The sequence below is a fragment of the Trachymyrmex cornetzi genome, unplaced genomic scaffold, assembly GCF_001594075.2.
Source record: "Trachymyrmex cornetzi isolate Tcor2-1 unplaced genomic scaffold, Tcor1.1 scaffold245, whole genome shotgun sequence".
Classification (NCBI taxonomy): domain Eukaryota; kingdom Metazoa; phylum Arthropoda; class Insecta; order Hymenoptera; family Formicidae; genus Trachymyrmex; species Trachymyrmex cornetzi.
The window spans coordinates 574,371-593,962 of record NW_017297113.1 but is presented as its reverse complement, the minus strand read 5'-3'; the positions used below and the strand labels follow the sequence as shown (position 1 = coordinate 593,962).

Sequence of the window (19,592 nt, the reverse complement as noted above, 5' to 3'; positions counted from 1 at the left end):
ACAGACGAAAGAAGGTCGAATACGGCGCCGACAACAAAATTTAGAAGACATGAACATTCCGTCGACCGTAGAAGACTTACACTATGGGCCTGGTATCAATGATTCCATATAAGTAGACAAATTTCATGATTTATTCATTCCCAAATTTTCAAACGCGTTTTTCTCGAAATCATGTTTTTCAAATCGATGCCCAAAATTTCTCGAAAACCAATGAACCGATTGCCTTGAATTTTTTTGTGGTTATTCTATACATCATTATCTAGTATTTGTCGTAGAATTTTTTTTTTCGTTGCTTAGTTTTTGTTTTATAGGCAAAATAATAACTAATTTTTGGTCGAAAAATCGCTATGTTATGTTCAAACATCCGCCATTTTGTCATAAATCGATATTTTCAAAATCGGCTATGACAAGTACTAGATTATATTTTTCGAGGGGGGACCCATAAGTTCCGGGAATTACGCTGTGGTGGGGAGGGAGAGTGGGGGAACCTATTGTTTGACCACATGTCCGTTAGTGTCACGCCACCTGCGTCAGTGTGCAAAGTTGTGTCGCTGTGAGTGCATCGGTTCGCCTGTGAGATTTTTTTTAGTAAAACAACTTTTTACATTTCGGCGAAAACGTAATGGCAGATTGTCGAGAACAACGCGCGGCTGTGAAATTTTGTTTCCTGTTGAGGAAATCGATCGCGGAAACTAGTGTAATGCTTAAGACTGCTTATGGGGATGCTGCCTTAAGTAAAGCCAGAGTTTACGATTGGTTTTCACGTTTTAAAAATGGAAAAATGTCTATTGAAGACCAATTTCGTTCAGGACGCCCCTCAACATCAAGAACTGATGAAAACGTCGACAAAATCAATGCCCTCGTTCGTGAAGACCGTCGCCGAACCATTGATCAACTCTGTGAGATGTCGGGAATGTCATGGAGTTCAATTCAGAGAATTTTATCTGAAGATTTGCACATGAGAAGAGTTGCAGCCAAATTCGTCCCGCGACTTCTCACAGACGAGCAAAGGAAGCGTCGACTTCAGGCATGTTTTAAGCTTCAAAATCAGCTCGAAGAGGACCCTGAATTTTTTTCCAAGGTGATTACTGGTGATGAATCGTGGTGCTATGGATACGACCCCGAAACAAAGCAGCAATCAAGCCAGTGGAAGACAGCTGGCTCTCCTCGTCCCAAAAAAGCTCGCCAAGTGAAGTCAAACATCAAGACAATGCTCATTTGTTTCTTCGATTGCAGAGGTGTTGTGCACGCGGAGTTCGTTCCCCCGGGTCAAACTGTCAACCAGAAGTTCTACTTGGAGGTTTTGAAAAGATTGAGGGAGAGTATCCGGAAGAAAAGGGCAGATCTTTGGCGCACAGGCGACTGGTTCTTCCATCATGACAACGCGCCGACCCACGCTATCCTTTCCGTGAAGCAATTTTTGACCAAAAACGCCATGATACCAATTGTCCACCCCCCATACTCACCGGATCTAGCCCCCTGTGACTTCTTTTTGTTCCCCAGACTCAAAAGGAATATGAAAGGAAAGCGTTTTGCCACTGTGGAGGAGGTGAAACAAAAATCGCTGGAAGGCTTAAAGGACATCCCGAAGAGTGAATTTAAAAACTGTTTTGAACAATGGAAGAATCGTTTGGAGAAGTGCGTTGTGGTCAATGGCGAATACTTTGAAGGTGATAAAAATTTGGTGTTAAAATATTGAGAAATAAAGAAGTTATGACGAAATTCCCGTTTTTTTTGGGTCCCCCCGTAATTTAATAATCTTATTGGTTTTTTTGTTTCAGATGATTTTTGAAGAAACGCCAGTGGGCATCGTTTACCCGGATTTTTTTACGGCGCTCCGAAGATTATACAACAACCTCATCAATTTTTGATTTTTTTAATAAAAAAAATTGAACATATTCCTGAATGTGTACTTTTAGATACAAAAACTCCCAATCCGAAATTTCAAATAGTTTTCCTTAAAAAAATTCACAAAAATGACCTTTTTTCCGGCTCCTAGGTGTACGAGTATATCTCCTCTTAAAACAACACTATAAACATATAATCCCAAAAAATAACTATATAAATTTTAGTTGCATTATGGTAATTGCAACCATTTTTCTCTCAGTGTGCTTTTCCATGAGAGAGAGAATAATAAAGAATAGATCTTTAATTATAAATAAATCGAATATACATATATGTATAACAATACATATATATTGTATCGATTAATCGATGTTTTCTGTCAATTCTTTCGTCATTGTTTTGCCAAAATAAAAGCAATATTTTTATCATATAACAATATTTGATAAAGTGTTAAAGATCCATTAATCAAATTATTCATCGTAGCCTCGTTACATAAATCGCAGTTAACGGAAGATTTATGATCTACTGAATCTACATCGGGATTCGCAAGCGGAAACAAGAGATCCTCTATGTATTCGCCTCTGCATTTCTATCTTCGCGGTAATACGGGCAATATAACGATATCATATACGACAAAGAGTGCCATATGTATGTATCGCAGCTAACTAATTCAAATTCTACTAACAAATAAATCTCAGGGAATGTCAGATGCCAATTTTTCTCAAATTTGTTTACAATTATTTTTTATTCTTTCAAAATATGAAGAAATCTGTTATTAATTTTAGCTCTATTATTAATTTAAATAAAACCTTTTAATTACAAAATTTTTTATTATTTTATACAAATACTCAAATTTAAAATCGGATATTTGTATAAAATAATAAAAAATTTTATAATTGAAAGGGTATTTGTATAAAATAATAAAAAGTAAACAATAAAAAATTTTGTAATTGGAATCCCGAGAGAAGTAAAAAATCTATTATTAATTTGAACTTAAACTGAAAAAGACTTAATTTAAGTTAAAATCAATAGATTTCTTCATACTTGGACATAAAGACAATTATAAAAAATGTGAGAAAAATTAGCGTCTTCTGTTCTCTAAGGTTTACTTGTAAGAATTTCATTATGTCAGTAAACGTGACCGAGTTGGCTATCTCTCTCTCTCTCTCTCTCTCTCTCTCTCTCTCTCTCTCTCTCTCTCTCTCTCTCTCTCTCTCTCTCTGTCTGTCTGTCTCTTTCTTTCTTTCGGTAAACATTTCCTTGTGCACAACCAGAAAATTATAGAAAGTAAGTGTTAATAAATTAAACAAAAATACTTTGACAGTAAAAGAAAGAGTACAATGTACATTCACGCTTCGCATGGCTGCGTCAAATGAAAGTGAGCAAGTTAATTGATGACACCAATCCATGAATCCGGCAACGCTCGCGGCGCAAAATACGAACTAGTGTAGGTCTTTCCCTAGGTTTGAACGCTTTCGAAAAGTTGAAATATTTGCTACTCGTTGAGAGAAACGTTTCCTAGTATAATACATTGACTATACATTGGCTAAGATTTGATAAATACTGTTATATTCATACATTAGCCAATATTCCCAATGTAATGTAAATATTGATAATATAATAAATGCCAATGTATAGCCAATATTGCATGTCAATCATTACTCAATATTGGCTTTATATTGAGCATACATTGGCCAATATTTCCCAATCTAATGCAAATATTGCATATCAATCATTACCCAATATTGGCTTTATATTGAGCATAGATTGGGGACAGATTGACCAATATTTATAACATAAATGTATAATTGAGTAACACATTTATCAATCGAAGAAATGGTGTAGCACATAACGTAAGAGACTCATAGTCCAGAGGTCACAGTTTCGAATCTCACGTAGACAAGTAAATTTTCACTCAATTATGTGTAATATTACATCGTTTTTCCAATACTGGGCCAATAGGAGAGACAATTTTTGCCCAATATTGGTTATACATTGTTTTTCCAATATTGGGCCAATATTGGGGAGCTAATTTTTGCACAATATTGGCCATACATTGTTTTTCCAATATTTTGCTAATATTGAGCAAAAATTGAATCCCTAATTTTGGCACAATATTGTTGAACCATTATTGGGCCAATAAATGCTGTATCAATATTGACTAAATATGACTAGGCGTCTACTTTATAACATTAGATCAATATTGGGAGTGCAATTCTTACTCAATGTTTAATATTGGCTGTACATTTGTTTTTCAATATTACATCGATACTTTGTGCTACTAGGGGTTTCTACTGAGTTGCGTTTCAAAACTTGACTCTGTTAATTCCGAGTATCTTTTATCCTTGTTCAACATTCGGTGAACAGCAAAAATAAAATTATACTCGGGTTAACAAAGTCGAATTTTGGAACGCAACTTTGTACGCGCTGCATTTTACTGATGAATTTTTTATAAAATAAAATTTCCACTGATTAGTTGCCCAATCATTTCGATAATTGCGGACGTAATTAATTTCTATTAAGTGACTTATAGATTTTTAAATATATGTTTCTGGTATTGTACGTGTATGGAAACACGTGTCTTGTGTATGTGCTATTTTTGGTATTAAAAGTTACACGAGTCTCGGTGGCGAGACATCGAAAAATCGTGTGTTCTGCACGCGTGCTGAATACGCATACATGAGTGAATGTGCACATTGCCATATTCATTCTCATAACCACGCCAAGGTTACGGCAATTCTGTATTTTCTTTGTGCAGGTCTTTCCCTCTCTTTAGTAGTATTTCAACATGCGCTGAAGAACACACAACTAATTTCGCGGACGCTTTTATAAGCTATTTATCGCGAAATTTTTATGCAAAATTTGTTAGAATATTCTTACGTTAACATACTTTAATATAAAATACACAGTGACACTTTCTCTCAAAAATATTTTGTGGATACCAAAACTCCTACATTAAAAGGATATAAAATTCCTTTTTAAATAAAAGAATTTTTAAGTAAGGGAAACTTATTAAGTTAGTTAAAAATTATATATTTTAACATCTTTTCTCAACAAAATAAACTTGATAATTCGAACATTTGAAGAATAACCATTTTTCTATTGTAATTATTTGCCAGTGTTGTCAACTGAAATATTCCTTGCAAATTATTTTCGGGCGCTACTGTGTAACCATTTTTAAATAATTTTTTAACAAAATGGAATGACAGTGAAGAAAGGCTATAGCACACAAAATGACATAGTTGCATATAAGGCCCGGTTATTTTAACATCCATCTTTTGTAATTTTATAAACATAGATTAATTTTTTAGCATGATTTTATTATCTAAATAATGACTTTAATTTTTAATTCATTTAAAAGTTGACGAGCATGAGTTTAAAACGAAGCGGATAAGTAATTTTCGATATACGTCAAAAGCATTATTTCAACATACAGTTTATGATTCAGCGAATCTATGAACTTTCTGCGTTTTCTGATTTGTTCTAGATTATATTTGTTATGTCTCTACGAGTGAATGATGCAATACTACTTACAGAAAGATTCGTTGTACTTATTTTCTGGGATGAAAGAAATCTTTAATCTTTCTTCGTCATAGGCGAAGGTTGAGAGCTCATGAATAGAGGAAGTCTCGTTTCCGTAGTTTGCAGCCGTTGGCAGATATGGACAAAGAACTTGCCATTTGTATGATTACCGCAATCTAATGGAGAAATTTATTATGCGCCGCGGCAGTTCCGTTTTCAGTATTGTGTGAAGCTTTAATTAGCTAGAAAAACTTTGTTAATTTGTTATCCGGTTAAAAGCTTACGGAATAATTGGCAGTCCAATAATTAAAAGTAAAAAATAAATTCCAATATGTGTGTAATGTAATTAAGACGATGTAACGAATGACGCAAGATATACATTTACAATAATAATTATTATGTAATATGTTAATGACTAAAATTTGAAATCATTAAATATGTTTATATATCCTATTTTGTATGTTGCAAAATCTCATCAATATCGGCCAAAGCTTATAAATGTAATGATTGCATTGTGTTCGTATGTTTGCCTCAATATTGATATTAAAATTAGAAAAAATAAAAAAGAGCTTTTTTTATATACATATTTTACGAAAGGTAACAGTTGGAAAGTTTGAAAGGTGAAAGGTTGTTCCTACATTAAAGAACCTTTAGAATAGCGCCAGAACATGTTAATTAAATATTAATTTCAATAACAATAACAAGCGAAACTTCATATTCGAGCAAGTAGACTCAACCTCGTTTCACGAGCTAAGGAGGTACAATTCACTAATTAAATAAAACTTGATCTAATAAAGATAACGCTACTGTACTTAGAAGATAGCGACTCTCCCTGTACTAAAATTAATTCTTAATTACAGGATTAGGTCATTCATATGTTCTGCGTTTTCTTTTCTTTGAAATAGGAACATTTGATTAAATAATGGTCTTTATTTTTATCTTTTCTTTTTAAGTACAAAATTTTATAAATAATATTGCTATGTCTTTACGAATGAATAATGCAATACTACAGAAGGATTCGTCATAGTTATTTTTTGGAATGAACGAAATCTTTAATTTCTTTTCGTCATAGGCGAAGGTCGTGAATATAGAAAGTCTCGTTTCCGTAGCTTGCAGTATAAAATTTTATAAAATATATTTATAAAAACTTTCTAAAGATATTAAGGTGATCTTCAAAATCTATTTTATTGATTCAGCAGCTACACACATACGACTTACACGTCATTGGCACATCACTACACACTACTATATCAATATCGCACGTACACATACGTACAAATTTTCTAACTAACTAATCTTCCATATTAAGTATCTAAATCTAATTCTAAGAATTTAGCATTGTTCATGTAATCCCTGGATGGATCAAATGTTTTATATGTACAAAAGACAAAATTTTTATATAAAGCAAATATTATTATAAGTCAACAAAAGCCGATAAAAAAGTTCGTTTTAAACTTTTTTTCATTTTTAACATAAAGTCGATAGATTTGGATTATATTATTGTTTAATTGTGAAAAAGAATTGTTAAATCTGGGATATATAAAAGCAGTTAGAAAAATATTTATTTAAAGAATAATAAAAAATAAAGACAACTTTAGATAATATAATATATACAACTTTAGAATTTTCTTAAGGGGTTACACCAACTTGACCGCCTAAAAATCATAGGTAACTTTTGATAATTTTTTTAAGGAAAACAATGAAAGTGATGAAAAATTTATTTTAAGGCTTTTATAGAACAAGTCTTTAACTATAAAATTATATATTTTTCATCTCTTTTTTAATGAAAAATGGCGACACTAGAGCCATTGTACTGAATGTCGTTTGCTGTGACCGTTAAATCGGCGTTGCGCGGATCTCAGAAACTGTTTATCCGATTTACACAGAATCTTCTTTTTGGTATAATCTAAAGAAATACATACGGATTTTGCGATATGTTAAACAAATTTTTTTTATTAACATTTCTTTGACGAAATTTTTTTCAAAAATAAAACTTTTTCAAAGGTTCGCCATTTTTGTAAAAATCAATATTTCGAAATATCTGTATGTTTTTCTTTAGATTATACCAAAAAGAAGTTTTTGCGATATGTTAAACAAATTTTTTTTATTAACATTTCTTTGACGAAATTTTTTTCAAAAATGAAACTTTTTTTTCAAAGGTTCGTCATTTTTGTAAAAATCAATATTTCGAAATATCTGTATGTTTTTCTTTAGATTATACCAAAAAAAAGATTCTGTGTAAATTTCAAGTAAATCGGACCAAATTTAGTTTTAATGTTCTTTAATAATTTTATTTAAATCTTATTTTATTTTTAACTACACACAGTAGGTATATTTTACTAATAAGTTCATTATGTAATTACTACATACAGTATATATAATGCATAAATGTAATTATGTTAATATTAACGTTTCAATAAATTTATTTTCATAAATTATATAAAGGTTTTATTTTGTTTACATTTTTCTCTAAAACTTCTTATAATATATTAAAACAATATAAACACATCATAATAAATCTTTTTTTACTCATAAAATATATATTTACTCAAAAGTATATTTTTAACTTAAATTGACTTTTCGTCATCTTATCCACTACTAAAAGTCATCTTACCTATATATGGGAGCAAGATGACGAAATTGACATGTCCTTAAAAAAATTAAATTTTAAATAATTGTAATTTATTTAACAACTTTATAATTTTTACAAATGATAACTAAGACTGTACTGAACTTGAAAAAAAATAAATCAGTCTCTTTACCTCATCACAGAAATTAGGAAAAATTAACAACTTAAGATCGTCATCTTACCCCTATTTCCCCTACTTATAAAAATAATGAATCCGAGACGTGAATAATTCATTGTGTGTAGTAAAGGATATATAGGAACATCATCATGTATATAAGAGTATTCTGTTATTCCTTCAATTAATTAATTTATTTTATTACTTTATTGATGAAAAAGTTAACGTAGATACACTGATAACATCATTCACAGGCGCTTTCACTCTATCGACTCGCACGATTACGATCCCTGCAGTACTTGCGGAAAGTATTTTATCTCTCCTTTGTAAGCGCAAACTTTCAGGCGTCGAAACCCGACGTAAAACTCGAGCTGCGCATAAGGAGCGATCCACTCCTTTTTCAACCCCTTTTGCCATACCTCTTACCTCATACTCGTCATAGGAATAACCGCGAGAGGTGGTTTAAAATCGTAGTGTGCGATAAAGCCGAACGGAACTCCATCGGGAATTTATTGGCCGATATCGCGTTTACTCACCCAGTCACCCCACGGCTTCCGCGCATATTAGCAGTTTAATCGCCTAATTACCTCTTCCCTTCGCCAGCACATTCTACAGGTTAATTCGATAGATGATTTTGTGTGGCGTCGATTATATCGATGCAACAAAATTGAATGCATCCCGAGAGTACGCAAAGTTAATCACAAGTCCCGAGATGCTCTAAGTTATATCTCTAAGTATGAATTAATAATTATTAAAACAATTACGAATTTAAAGCACTTTAGGATTATTATGGAATGATAATATAATATTTCGAAAAGAGCAAATAAAGAGAAAAATAAAATAGAAAAATATTATTCTTTTTTTCTGTATATAAAAAGAATTCTGCTAATTTTTTTTATTATGCTATTTTTATAAATATAGAAAAGCAGTAAATTTTAATGATTAATTGTGTAACTGACAAACCAACAATATTTATAACCGAACAACATATTCCTTTTTAATACAAGAAAAATGCCTATAAGAACGTCCGTGATTGTTAATGCGTAAATTATATATAAAGAAAAGAATGCAATTCGCAAACAATTAGAACGTAATTAAGAATGTATAATATATATAATGAACAAGACTCTTATATAGACATTTCTCTTTTATTTGATTTATCCTTGTGTGTGGAGCCACAAACTGTTTTTGTTTAATATAATTTCTTTAATTTCCATTATGACGAGGGATTCAAGACTTTCGCAGTTTCCTGACCTTCCCTACCAACGTTTCTCGACTGCGTTAAATTTCTTCAATCTAAACATAGTTTCCACGGTTTTCTGCATCCTGCTTTAGGTTCGCCAGAGAAGCTCGAACGTCGCAGACATTGTGCGAAATATTGCATTCTCACTTTTCAAGACAGATATGAATACGATTCATGTAACAGTCTCATAACTATAATTCTTGCATTTTGGAATTAATCACGCGATACGCACATGCGATAGATGCAGAAATGCGAATAATAATTAATTGGATGCGTGTTATTCGAGACGTTGGATTGCAGGGAATTATTACTGTTTCTATCAAACGGATTGATACTGTCTGTTAGTGCGTATGATAACGAGAAACGAGGTCAATTACTCGTTTGATCGGAGATATCACGGGCTTGTATGATTTGGATTTAATGTAAGTTGTATTATCGTAATTCTAGTTTCAACAAAGATACCAACAGCCTAGAAATGGCAACTGACATCAGTGATAAATTTAAAATTTAACAGGATAAAAAATATATTGCTTCATTCCAATATTGCATGTTCATATTGATCAGAGATTTTTGTGTTGTATTATTTATAAGAATATCATCAGGAATAAAATTCTTTTGTTTCAATAACGTTATCGCTTATTGAACTAAAATCGAATTTTATTACAAATTTGTGATAATAAAATGAATAATTTACGTATTTATTAAAAATTTCTTAGAAATGGTTAATATCGATGCACATTAACATCTGCTGTTTTATTGCATTTAACTGCATGCTCGTAAAATTCAATAGACTAGATACGTGTGCGCGTACGTTATATCTTTCTATCGTATTATTAAATCGTTTGCTTTGTATTCTTTTCGATTCCACTTAACATCAATCAAGAAGTTTGCTTCGCAGTCTATTCAGGGCCAAGTCGCGCACGCGAATTACTGCTTTTGTGTTATTAAATCACAGTTTATAAGTAACGGGGTAGAATCTGCAATCTTACAGCCAAATAACGGCGGCATTAGTAAACTTATATACGTGCCTGCGGAATCATATGTCAAACGGTGTATACTATATTTGACAACATCAAAACAGATACTAGTGTTAAGTTACTCTTATCCGGACCAACAAGCACACATGTATGTACACCTACGTGCACGCCATGTGGATGCAACATTCGGAATTGCGGTATAGTTGAAGTTTGTTTCGCAATTCTAGAATTCCAAATGTTAGTGCCGACATTTCAGGAATTAAAAGAAAAAAAGGAGAAGAGACAACTGGTAAAAGCTAGGAATTTGACACTATGTTGCGCTAGGTTTTCCATCAACGTACTAAAAGCTTTCTCAAATTAGAACAGAAGTACTATGGTCGCTAGTTTCTAAAACGCGCTATATTTTTCGCTCTTCGGATCTCTTTTCAACTGCGATAGCTTGCATTTTTTAAATGTGTTTTAAATATTTCTGAATCACGATTAAAATTCAAGATTTCCTAAATCTTTCATTATTTGGAATCATAGTGATTTTTATAATCATGTTTTATTTTAAAATTTTCAACTCAGTGTATTTGAAGGTACTGTCAAATTTTTTCATGACTTAAATTTTCTTAATGTTTAAGTTAGAAAATTCCTGCGACACGTTTATTCATAATTTGTACACATATAATAATTCAAACTTACTCTCAATATAGATAACTTTAATTGCTATTTAATTTATTAGACGTAATATTTATTATCAAATATCGACATAATTTTAGTACATTTATTTAATACATTTTAATAGACAGATATAATTAATCTTAATATGTTTGACAGCAGATAACATTTAATTTTCAGATATTGCAATATTGATTTCCCACACGGATAGTTCGTATGCTTCTTCATTAAATATATATATATGATATTGCCAATAAAAACCAAAATAATATCATCGTGATATTGTCGCAATGTTCACGAAGTTATTGCACTTTTTATATAGTATATATATGCGGCGATCGAATGACTGCGCTGGGTGGAAGCCAATAAAGCGAATTGTTCACGACATTCGAATGTTCTATAAGAATGTGGCTCCACTAAACACCATGATATTCCGACGCGACATTTTTTATTGTTATATTTATTGTAATGTCGTTTACGGAACAGAATGATATCATTAGGTAGAATTACTTTATTCGTCAGAATATATATGGTCAATCCCCTTGTTAATAAATATGTATCGGTGTGTGTTTTAATTTAACGGCACTATGTACCTTTAATGAAAAAGCATGAACTACAGTGTGAAAAATTAATAAAGTCTGAGAATTGAATTAAAATTATAATCTTCTCTGTGGCAAACTGTATTAGGATTAATAAAAATTATATGTGTTTGATAATAAATATTATGCTTAATAAATTAAATATTATTAATTAAAATTACTTATGTATATATATATGAGCCTCTTACTTGCTAGCGATACTATTGATTATTTGTTACATTGACGAATTAATTTGCAATTGTAACAAATCGATTATTTTTTAAACAAATATCACATTTGCTTTCCCTTGATTTGTTCCTATAACAAAATCTTTTCTCTCAGTGCGGAATGCGAACTATCGTGTATGAGTATGTTTGTTATATGATATACTTGCAAATTGACGTACGTGCAGGTCCATTGTGGCACCCGCCAAATAACGGATTCACAAGGGACAACACCGAGATGTGTATACATCCGATGTAAATTCCGTTGTTGTTCCTGTAAGTATGCACTTCTGTCTGCCATCTTCTATTACGTGGTACGTTACGCCAGAAAGAGGCGAGGATAGGATAAAAGTACAGGCACATGCTGTATTCAAAACAGCTTTCACAGAAATAAAACGTTACTTTATATCTTCCTCGACGTGCCTTTCCAGTAAACGGAAATATTATTGCGTAACTGACTAAAAGTTGTTCTTATTTTCTCTAACCATATAGTACGCTTTGGTTATACTTCCAACATATTCGAAATGAATTCTCTATCTATATTGTGAAAAGTATGTATAAAATTACAGACTTTTATATATATATAATATAATGATTACATAAATAATGTGTAAAAATTACATAATTTATAGTGAAAATAGATAAAATTATGTTTTTTTAAAAATTAGTATTTTTACCTCTAATTGTGTAAATACATTAGACTTGATTAGTATATTTTATAGTTTTTATGTAAATGTACAAATTTTTGTACATTAATATAATATAATAGTAATACATCGCACGTGTTATATTTGCATTTTTATATCCACAGATATTAATAACATGACTAAAGAAAAATTGTTTGTAATTTGTTAATTAATACTAAATATCTCTTCAATTATAAATTTACTTTTGCAAATTATTTAATTATTATATAGAAGAATAATTTTATTTGTAAGTCGTAACATAACTTTACATTATGTGTATGTATATATATCTTTAATAATGTTATAACAATATTATAACCTATTATTAAAGATGTACATTTACATATATATAAAGTAAAATAACAAAATGAAATTATTCTTAAAACTTATTTTTAAAATTATTGTATTATATATAAAAATGCTAATTTTTGAGAAGACAAAATTTTATTTATTTTTAGCACAAATTGTGTAATTATTGTATATAATTTACACATATTTATGTAATTTTTATATATGCTTTTTTACAGACACGGGAAGAATATTACCTAATACAAAATTATTCAAATATTTGGATGTAGTTAAAAACAAGTACAAAGCTATATTAATAAACATTTTAACGTTATTTTTAATATATCGTGAGTCTATGAAAATAAAAAGAATCATAATTATGATCAATTGATTCTTAAAGAATTAAATATCCTGAAAACTCGGGACTAGTCCTATGGTCATCAATATTTTTCCTTAATAGATGACACAATATACGTCTAGAGATACATTTCTTCGATTTTAGAAAAAAAACCCTTTGAAAGTAAGCTTTTTCAAAAATATCAAAAAAGGAAGGTCAAAAATTCTTTCAGATAGCAACCTCTATGTTGTATATTTCCCTTGACGGATTTTTCCGAATTTGCCACTGCACTGGCAATGACAAAACGTCGGTCGAACTTTTCTCTCTTTCTCTCTCTTCCCCTTTTGTTCTCTATTCGCGGCGCTGGTCTATCTAATAGCACGACGACCCTCGCAGGTTTTGTATTCGCTGCACGCTGCGACATTTGCATTGAAATTGTTGCACCCGTCGCCGATGCGCGTTTCGCATCGTAATCCTCGCGAGCAAATGGCGAACACCGTGTGCAGCCGTACAAAAACTCACAGAAAAAAGGGCGATCGCGGCTGATAACGAACAATGCTCTTTGTCAAAGGTCAGAGATTGGCGGACGTTGCCTTTTGCTAAATCTTCAGAATATCCGGTGCGTTTGATACTTGGAACGGAGAGAGCTACATTGTAATTTCTTGTAGGTACTTCACCTTCACTTAATAATAGAGTGAAGGTGAAGTGCATTACATTACAAGCAATGTCATAGAGTAGCGCGTAGAGGAATTTTTTGTTACTTAATTAATTTTTAATTGACTGGTTGCAAGAAAAATGGAAAAAGATTATCTACAAGAGACTCGTTGTATTGACGAAATTTATGCGAGAGAGGATTATGAATAAAAATCTTTATACAAAAAACACTGTCGTGATTCATATTTACGGGTCAAGTGTTATGTGAGACGACAAAGGGGGATGAGAGAGAGCCGATTCATAAAACCCTTGAATACAGAGTTTTTTTAATAAAAACAGCGAGCTTTCAACAGTATTTTAAAAGTTTCAGGATATAACTCGCATATAATTTTTCATGAGATATTAAAGATATTTTTATACAAAAAATAGCTGAACTCACATTTTCTTTGGTTGAAGAGATCTGCCTTTTCGTTCTGCCGTGATACACTCGCGGTCTCACCAAAGTGTGTCTGCTAAAATCTGAGGACGGACCTATAACAATAAATGAATTAATTTAAGTGATGTTAAAAGATTACATTCGTAAAGTACGTGATGCGGTTAAAATTTTTATTCTCATTTCTGACAAAAAATATAGTATATTGTAAATTTAAAATTAGAAAATACAATAAAATTCTTTTAAAAATTCCTTTCTTTCTTGATAAAACAATTTAGAAATTTTAGAATTTTTCTACCTATAGTGTTAAAGGCACTTTGTGCTTTTACTTCATCTAAATCCAGTACTTAACTTTACAAGTCAAGTAGACTCTTGCAGAACTACTCAAGTGTTAACAAGCGATATATAGACAATGTTGAAAAAAAGTGCATCGGAGTCTACATCATAATACGGAGTTTTACAAAGCTTTTTGCGAAGCTTCCGCATTAATGAATATACTTGGCGAACGTATATCGATCGGAACTGTCTGCTTTTACGCTTTTTTCATATGTCGGACATCGTCGTTTTCCACCTTTATGCATTCGATTACATGGAAATTAAGCAACGCACCAAAAAGAGCTTACGATATGCGCATGCAAAAAAGGTATGTCACATGCAATATTTAACGTTTCACCGAAAGACTGCGTTGGTGTCAAAAATTATTCAATGGCTGCCAATAAGTAATTATCCAACTACTGACGAAGCGTTTTAACGTCCATTAAACTGGCATCTCTCATTATCGATAAACGAATTTTTCACTATCACAAAATTTCGCACGAGCAAAAATATTCGATTTTCCGCCAGGAAAAAAATCGTTCTACATTCATGACAGTATATGACATGAAATACTCAAATATAAAAATTCGAAAAGATTTTTTTTGTAAATTCTATTGTAACTATTCGCAGTTGACTATATAAACACCATAAACTCATAGCTGTAAGGTATTTTTTATTGATGTTTAATTAAAATAAACAACAAAATATATTAAATTAAATGTTTCTCTCTGGACGTCGATAAATTCGAAGAGTGAAATATTTTCGATGGCCAATCGAGCGCAACATCGGTATACGCAAAACTCTTCCCCAAATCGGGGAGACTCTCTGCAAATAGAGTGGTATTTTGAGTTCAATCGAACATTGTGATCAACGACGCGCAGCGAAGCTATATCCTTCCCGTCGTAGCATTCGCGGTTGTGCCGTGGGAAACTGCTCCTGTTTGTTACACGAACGTCAACCCTCGCTGGCACTGCAACGGCAATGTAATTACATCGACAAAAGTCCTTGACATCGGCACGAGTTACAACGAGTAAATTCAACAGCTCCGCTTTGGCCTCTGTTTTCGCGAAATCGGCTAACTGCGGCTCCGTCCTCGGAACTCTGAAGTACCAAAACTATCGACCCGTCTAGTAACGTAGAGATTTGTTTTTGTTGACTCGAGCGAACGAAGTCAACGTTACTGAAACGACGCAGTTCCGACATTTGCATTCATCCGCACAAGGAGAAGCGGGCTTCGAATACAAGGATTCGGCGTTCGAAGAAGTGCAAAATAATTTTGAAAAGCTTGTAAAGATCTGAATGTTTATACAAGTGTTTTATTTTTAAGAATAAAAAGCATAACTAAATTAAATTAAAATTTATAATTCAATGCACAATGTAAGCCGTAAGATACTACTTTATACAACAAAGTCTCCAATATTTTATCTGTAAACTCAAAATATAAATGGTAGATGCCATTATAACTATATCAAAAAGTCAGAGATTTTTGTTGAATTCATTAATTCCATATTTATCGCTTAATTGTTTCAACAATAATTTTGAATTTAATAATCATTATTTTGTAAATTTCTATATGAAGATTTTATCATTATCATCACATGAATATTTAAATTACTTAATTTAATACAGTTGTTTATTAATTAATAATTTAACTTACGCTTATTAACTCATTATTTTTGTTGTATTGCTACGTCGGAACGTGCGGTAAATATATTGCATGAGTAGGCAAGAAGAGGAATCGGCTAGCCATTTGTCATTCTGTCAACTACACATTAAGCCCGCTAATTCTTCCTGCGTAGGTGGTAAATGAACTGAAATTATTGCTTAACGTTTCCTCCGCTTCTCGCGGAATACCACGGAAAACTGAATTTCAATTACATTTATCGCACACAATCGATAGGTATCGGTAAACCGGTATCGACAAACTGGACGCACATAAATGCATATTCAGCATTGGCAATTATTCCCTGATAATAAATCCTCGGTACGTTGACTACAAAATTTGATAGAGAACAACGGTTTTCCGTTTAAAAATACTCTGAAATATTTTATCGACTATACGATACGATATCTCATGAATGAACTGTCGACACGCTCTGAAATAAAATATTCGGACCATGATTTGTGGAGTCATTCATTTTTAACGTTTGAATACAGTGACGGTAAATTGCTGATTTAATGCTTGTTCCTATAAGAAAATTATAACGTTCCCTTTCCAAAAAAGATGATTGATCATCGTCATCCTCGCGTGAATGTTTGTTGCATAGAAGAGCAAAAATCAGAAAGTGTAACTTTTCATGCAATTTTTTTTAATTTTCAAGAAAACAGTTGGATTTTTCTGACTGAAATGTCTATTTCATTGGTACTACGTCTTTTCTTTCAGAATATTCCAGTGCATACACATTTATGAAAGTCACTTTCTTACCAAATCAAGCGAAAGAAATCGTTCGATATATCTCTTCTTATCTTCTACGTTTTTAAAGTTGAAATCGAGATAACATAAATGGAAACTTTTTTCAGATTGCTTTTTATTGAACGCGCAAGCATCGGATCTTTATTTATGCAGCTTACCTCGCATGCAATTTGGATGATACGCTGGTGCATGGAAGCGATAATAGCTTCCTGCGATGGGCAGCGACGCGACATACGCGTCATACGCGTCGAATCGCGATCACGTTCGAGAGCGTTTATCAGGCCACATCGTCAAATTGCGAACACGTTGATCAATCACGAAATGGGTCAACGTGGAATTTTGATTGGCTCTTTAAAGCCCAACAGTACAAACGATGCAAGTTTGTGCGGTTGTTCACGAAGTCACTGTGCGGAATCTCGCACATGTGCGACGGCTTTTATGGGAGCGAGATTGACGTCAATGGCAACGACGATAAAAAGAAGTCGCGGGTAAAAACGGATCCCGCAAATATACGAGAACGCGAAGGCGTCAGTGGCCACGAGAGAGAACGATCTCATCGAGATTTTTTTCCACATGCCTCCACATTTCAAGAAGCAAGTGCCTTCAACCCTTATCCGGGGTCTCACCGGATACGGATGTTTTTATCCTTGTGAGTAAACGTATGGACATTCGTTCTTTCATTAGAAAATTTAAATACTGTACATTAAAAACGTCGTTAGATTAACTAAAATAAAATCTACTGGTTTTTTTAAGAGAGTTTTTTTGAAGGAATATTTAATTTAGTATATGTTTATAAAAATATCATAATCAGTGCAGAGAACTTCAATGCAACATTACAAAAATTTTTTCTGATGATCAGCGATATTTTTAAAGATGTAAGAATGTCATTAAAAAAAATTTATAAATAAATAGATATACATATATATTTCCATTACTTCAAAAGTAACACAACTAAAAAAATCAGATTAAACATCATCTCCCCCCAACAAAGTCATAAAAAATGATCTAATTTAACTTCAAAAAATAGTCAAAACGTGTTGTAATAAAAAAACAGATTTTTAATGGTATAAAACAAAAATGACAAAAATGACATTTGATCATATTAAGAATATTTTTACACTTTTGAAAAATTTTTTTTTGCCAATTTTATTTGATTAGTTAATAACTCTCTGATAAGTTGAAAAATGGTTTTCCTCTTTTCCTGGGAAACTTAATGTTTTGAAATATCACTTTTGAAGTAAGGAAGCGATATGTGTATATAAGTTTACGTATTTCGAGAATCACATCTCAAAAATAATAACTGCTGAACATGTAACATAAAAGCATCTCAACGAAATCGAATAGTGAAATAAATAACATAAAAGCATCTCGTACAAATGTATCATGAAAACCTTGCAAATATTTACCGTGAAAATATTTGAGTGCACGCGATCGGATAAACTGTAATAACAGCTCGTGAGTTTCGATATAGCAACAACGAATCATTTTGACCGACCGGGTGTAACGTGCGTTCGATAGCCACGTCAAACTCGCTCCCGATACGCCGCAAGTGTACGATACCTGTCCGCTGTAAAATCGCACGAGAAAGAGAAGGACGTTATGCGGACGTTACGAGCGCGGACGCGCGAAATTTTTGCACGCCGAATAAAGTGATCCGCATAAACCGAGCTGTCGTTGCAGAATCGCGGTTTCGCGTTGCGCATTTTCTATATATTTCCGCAAGCGAGCAAATTTGTTCGGACAATTCGGTCATCCGCATATTCGTTGCCACATATGCGAATGTGCTCGCCCATAACGGATATTAAATTCCCTCCCTATTCTCTTCTTCTCTTCCGACCTCTTTCTTCTCCTCGTCGCTATATGGAGACCATGTACTCCGGGTTAATACGAGCACTTTGCCCTGTGATTAAATTCAAATAAACTCCAATCACCGCGCTCGCAGCATCGCACTTCTCGTGTGCAAATAATGGATATTTAATATCTGAGTAATGTCGACTAATACCGAGATGATAACTAGCTGCACGCGCGGTTTTATACAAGCCAATGTGATGCGTAGAACGCAAACACATGCTAATGAGATTCACGTTAAACTGCGAACGAAACTCGCACCTCACATCACGTTTATTTCTACTCACTAGTTTCAATTAAATGGGACGCAATATTCTTTATCGTTTCAAATGAATTATTTTTGATATTCTTTTTTGTATTTTGTCAAATATAACAGAAATATCAAATGTAAAACAATAAGGATTAAACTCATCATACGGCTGCACAATAATTTTATCGAATTTTTTATTCTATCTTCTCTCTAAAAAATGATTTCAGTATCGATAACATTTCGTAAAAAGATATAATGAATAAAGCTTTCGAAAGAGCTTTTCTGCACGGAAAAAAACGATTTTGCTGAAGTACACTGAGAAAAAATATTCTACATTTCAATAAATGTTTATTTAAATAGTACCAATTAAATATTTATTAAATATAAAAATATATTTATTTGATACAAGAAATATTAATTTGATTTAACAATCACTTCTTTTTATTAAATAAATATTTATTTATTGTAAGTAAATGTTTAGTTGGCAATATTCAATAAATATTTATTTAAATTTAGGCTATTTTTTTCTCAGCGTATCTACAGCCGAAAATAATTTTGTTGGAACCCATCAAAAT

General features: G+C 32.2%; 2 protein-coding genes across 3 annotated transcripts in view; one reads left to right on the top strand and one right to left on the bottom strand.

Annotated features, from left to right (window-relative positions):
- Meltrin (disintegrin and metalloproteinase domain-containing protein meltrin) overlaps positions 1 to 19,592 on the bottom strand; it is a 107,525-nt gene that overhangs the window by 27,882 nt on the left and 60,051 nt on the right. The window contains 1 exon segment of the mRNA XM_018507667.1: positions 14,198 to 14,289. Coding sequence (XP_018363169.1) covers positions 14,198 to 14,289 — 92 coding nt within the window.
- On the top strand, positions 682 to 1,740 carry LOC108761245 (putative uncharacterized protein FLJ37770). Of its 2 annotated transcripts, none has more exons than XM_018507669.1 (2): positions 682 to 1,081; positions 1,237 to 1,740. In XM_018507669.1, exons 1-2 carry the CDS (start codon positions 701 to 703, stop codon positions 1,378 to 1,380), a joined length of 525 nt encoding a protein of 174 aa, XP_018363171.1. In that variant the 5' UTR covers positions 682 to 700; the 3' UTR covers positions 1,381 to 1,740. The 2 variants fall into 2 exon arrangements, with proteins under 2 accessions (XP_018363171.1, XP_018363170.1); XM_018507668.1 differs by having other exon boundaries at positions 682 to 1,301; positions 1,490 to 1,740.

Coding starts and splice junctions, on each gene's coding strand:
- LOC108761245 (XM_018507668.1), top strand. CDS start 701: ATGCTTAAGACTGCTTATGGGGATGCTGCCTTAAGTAAAGCCAGAGTT. Junction 1,302..1,489: donor CCAGAAGTTCTACTTGGAGG/TTTTGAAAAGAT, acceptor CCCTGTGACTTC/TTTTTGTTCCCCAGACTCAA.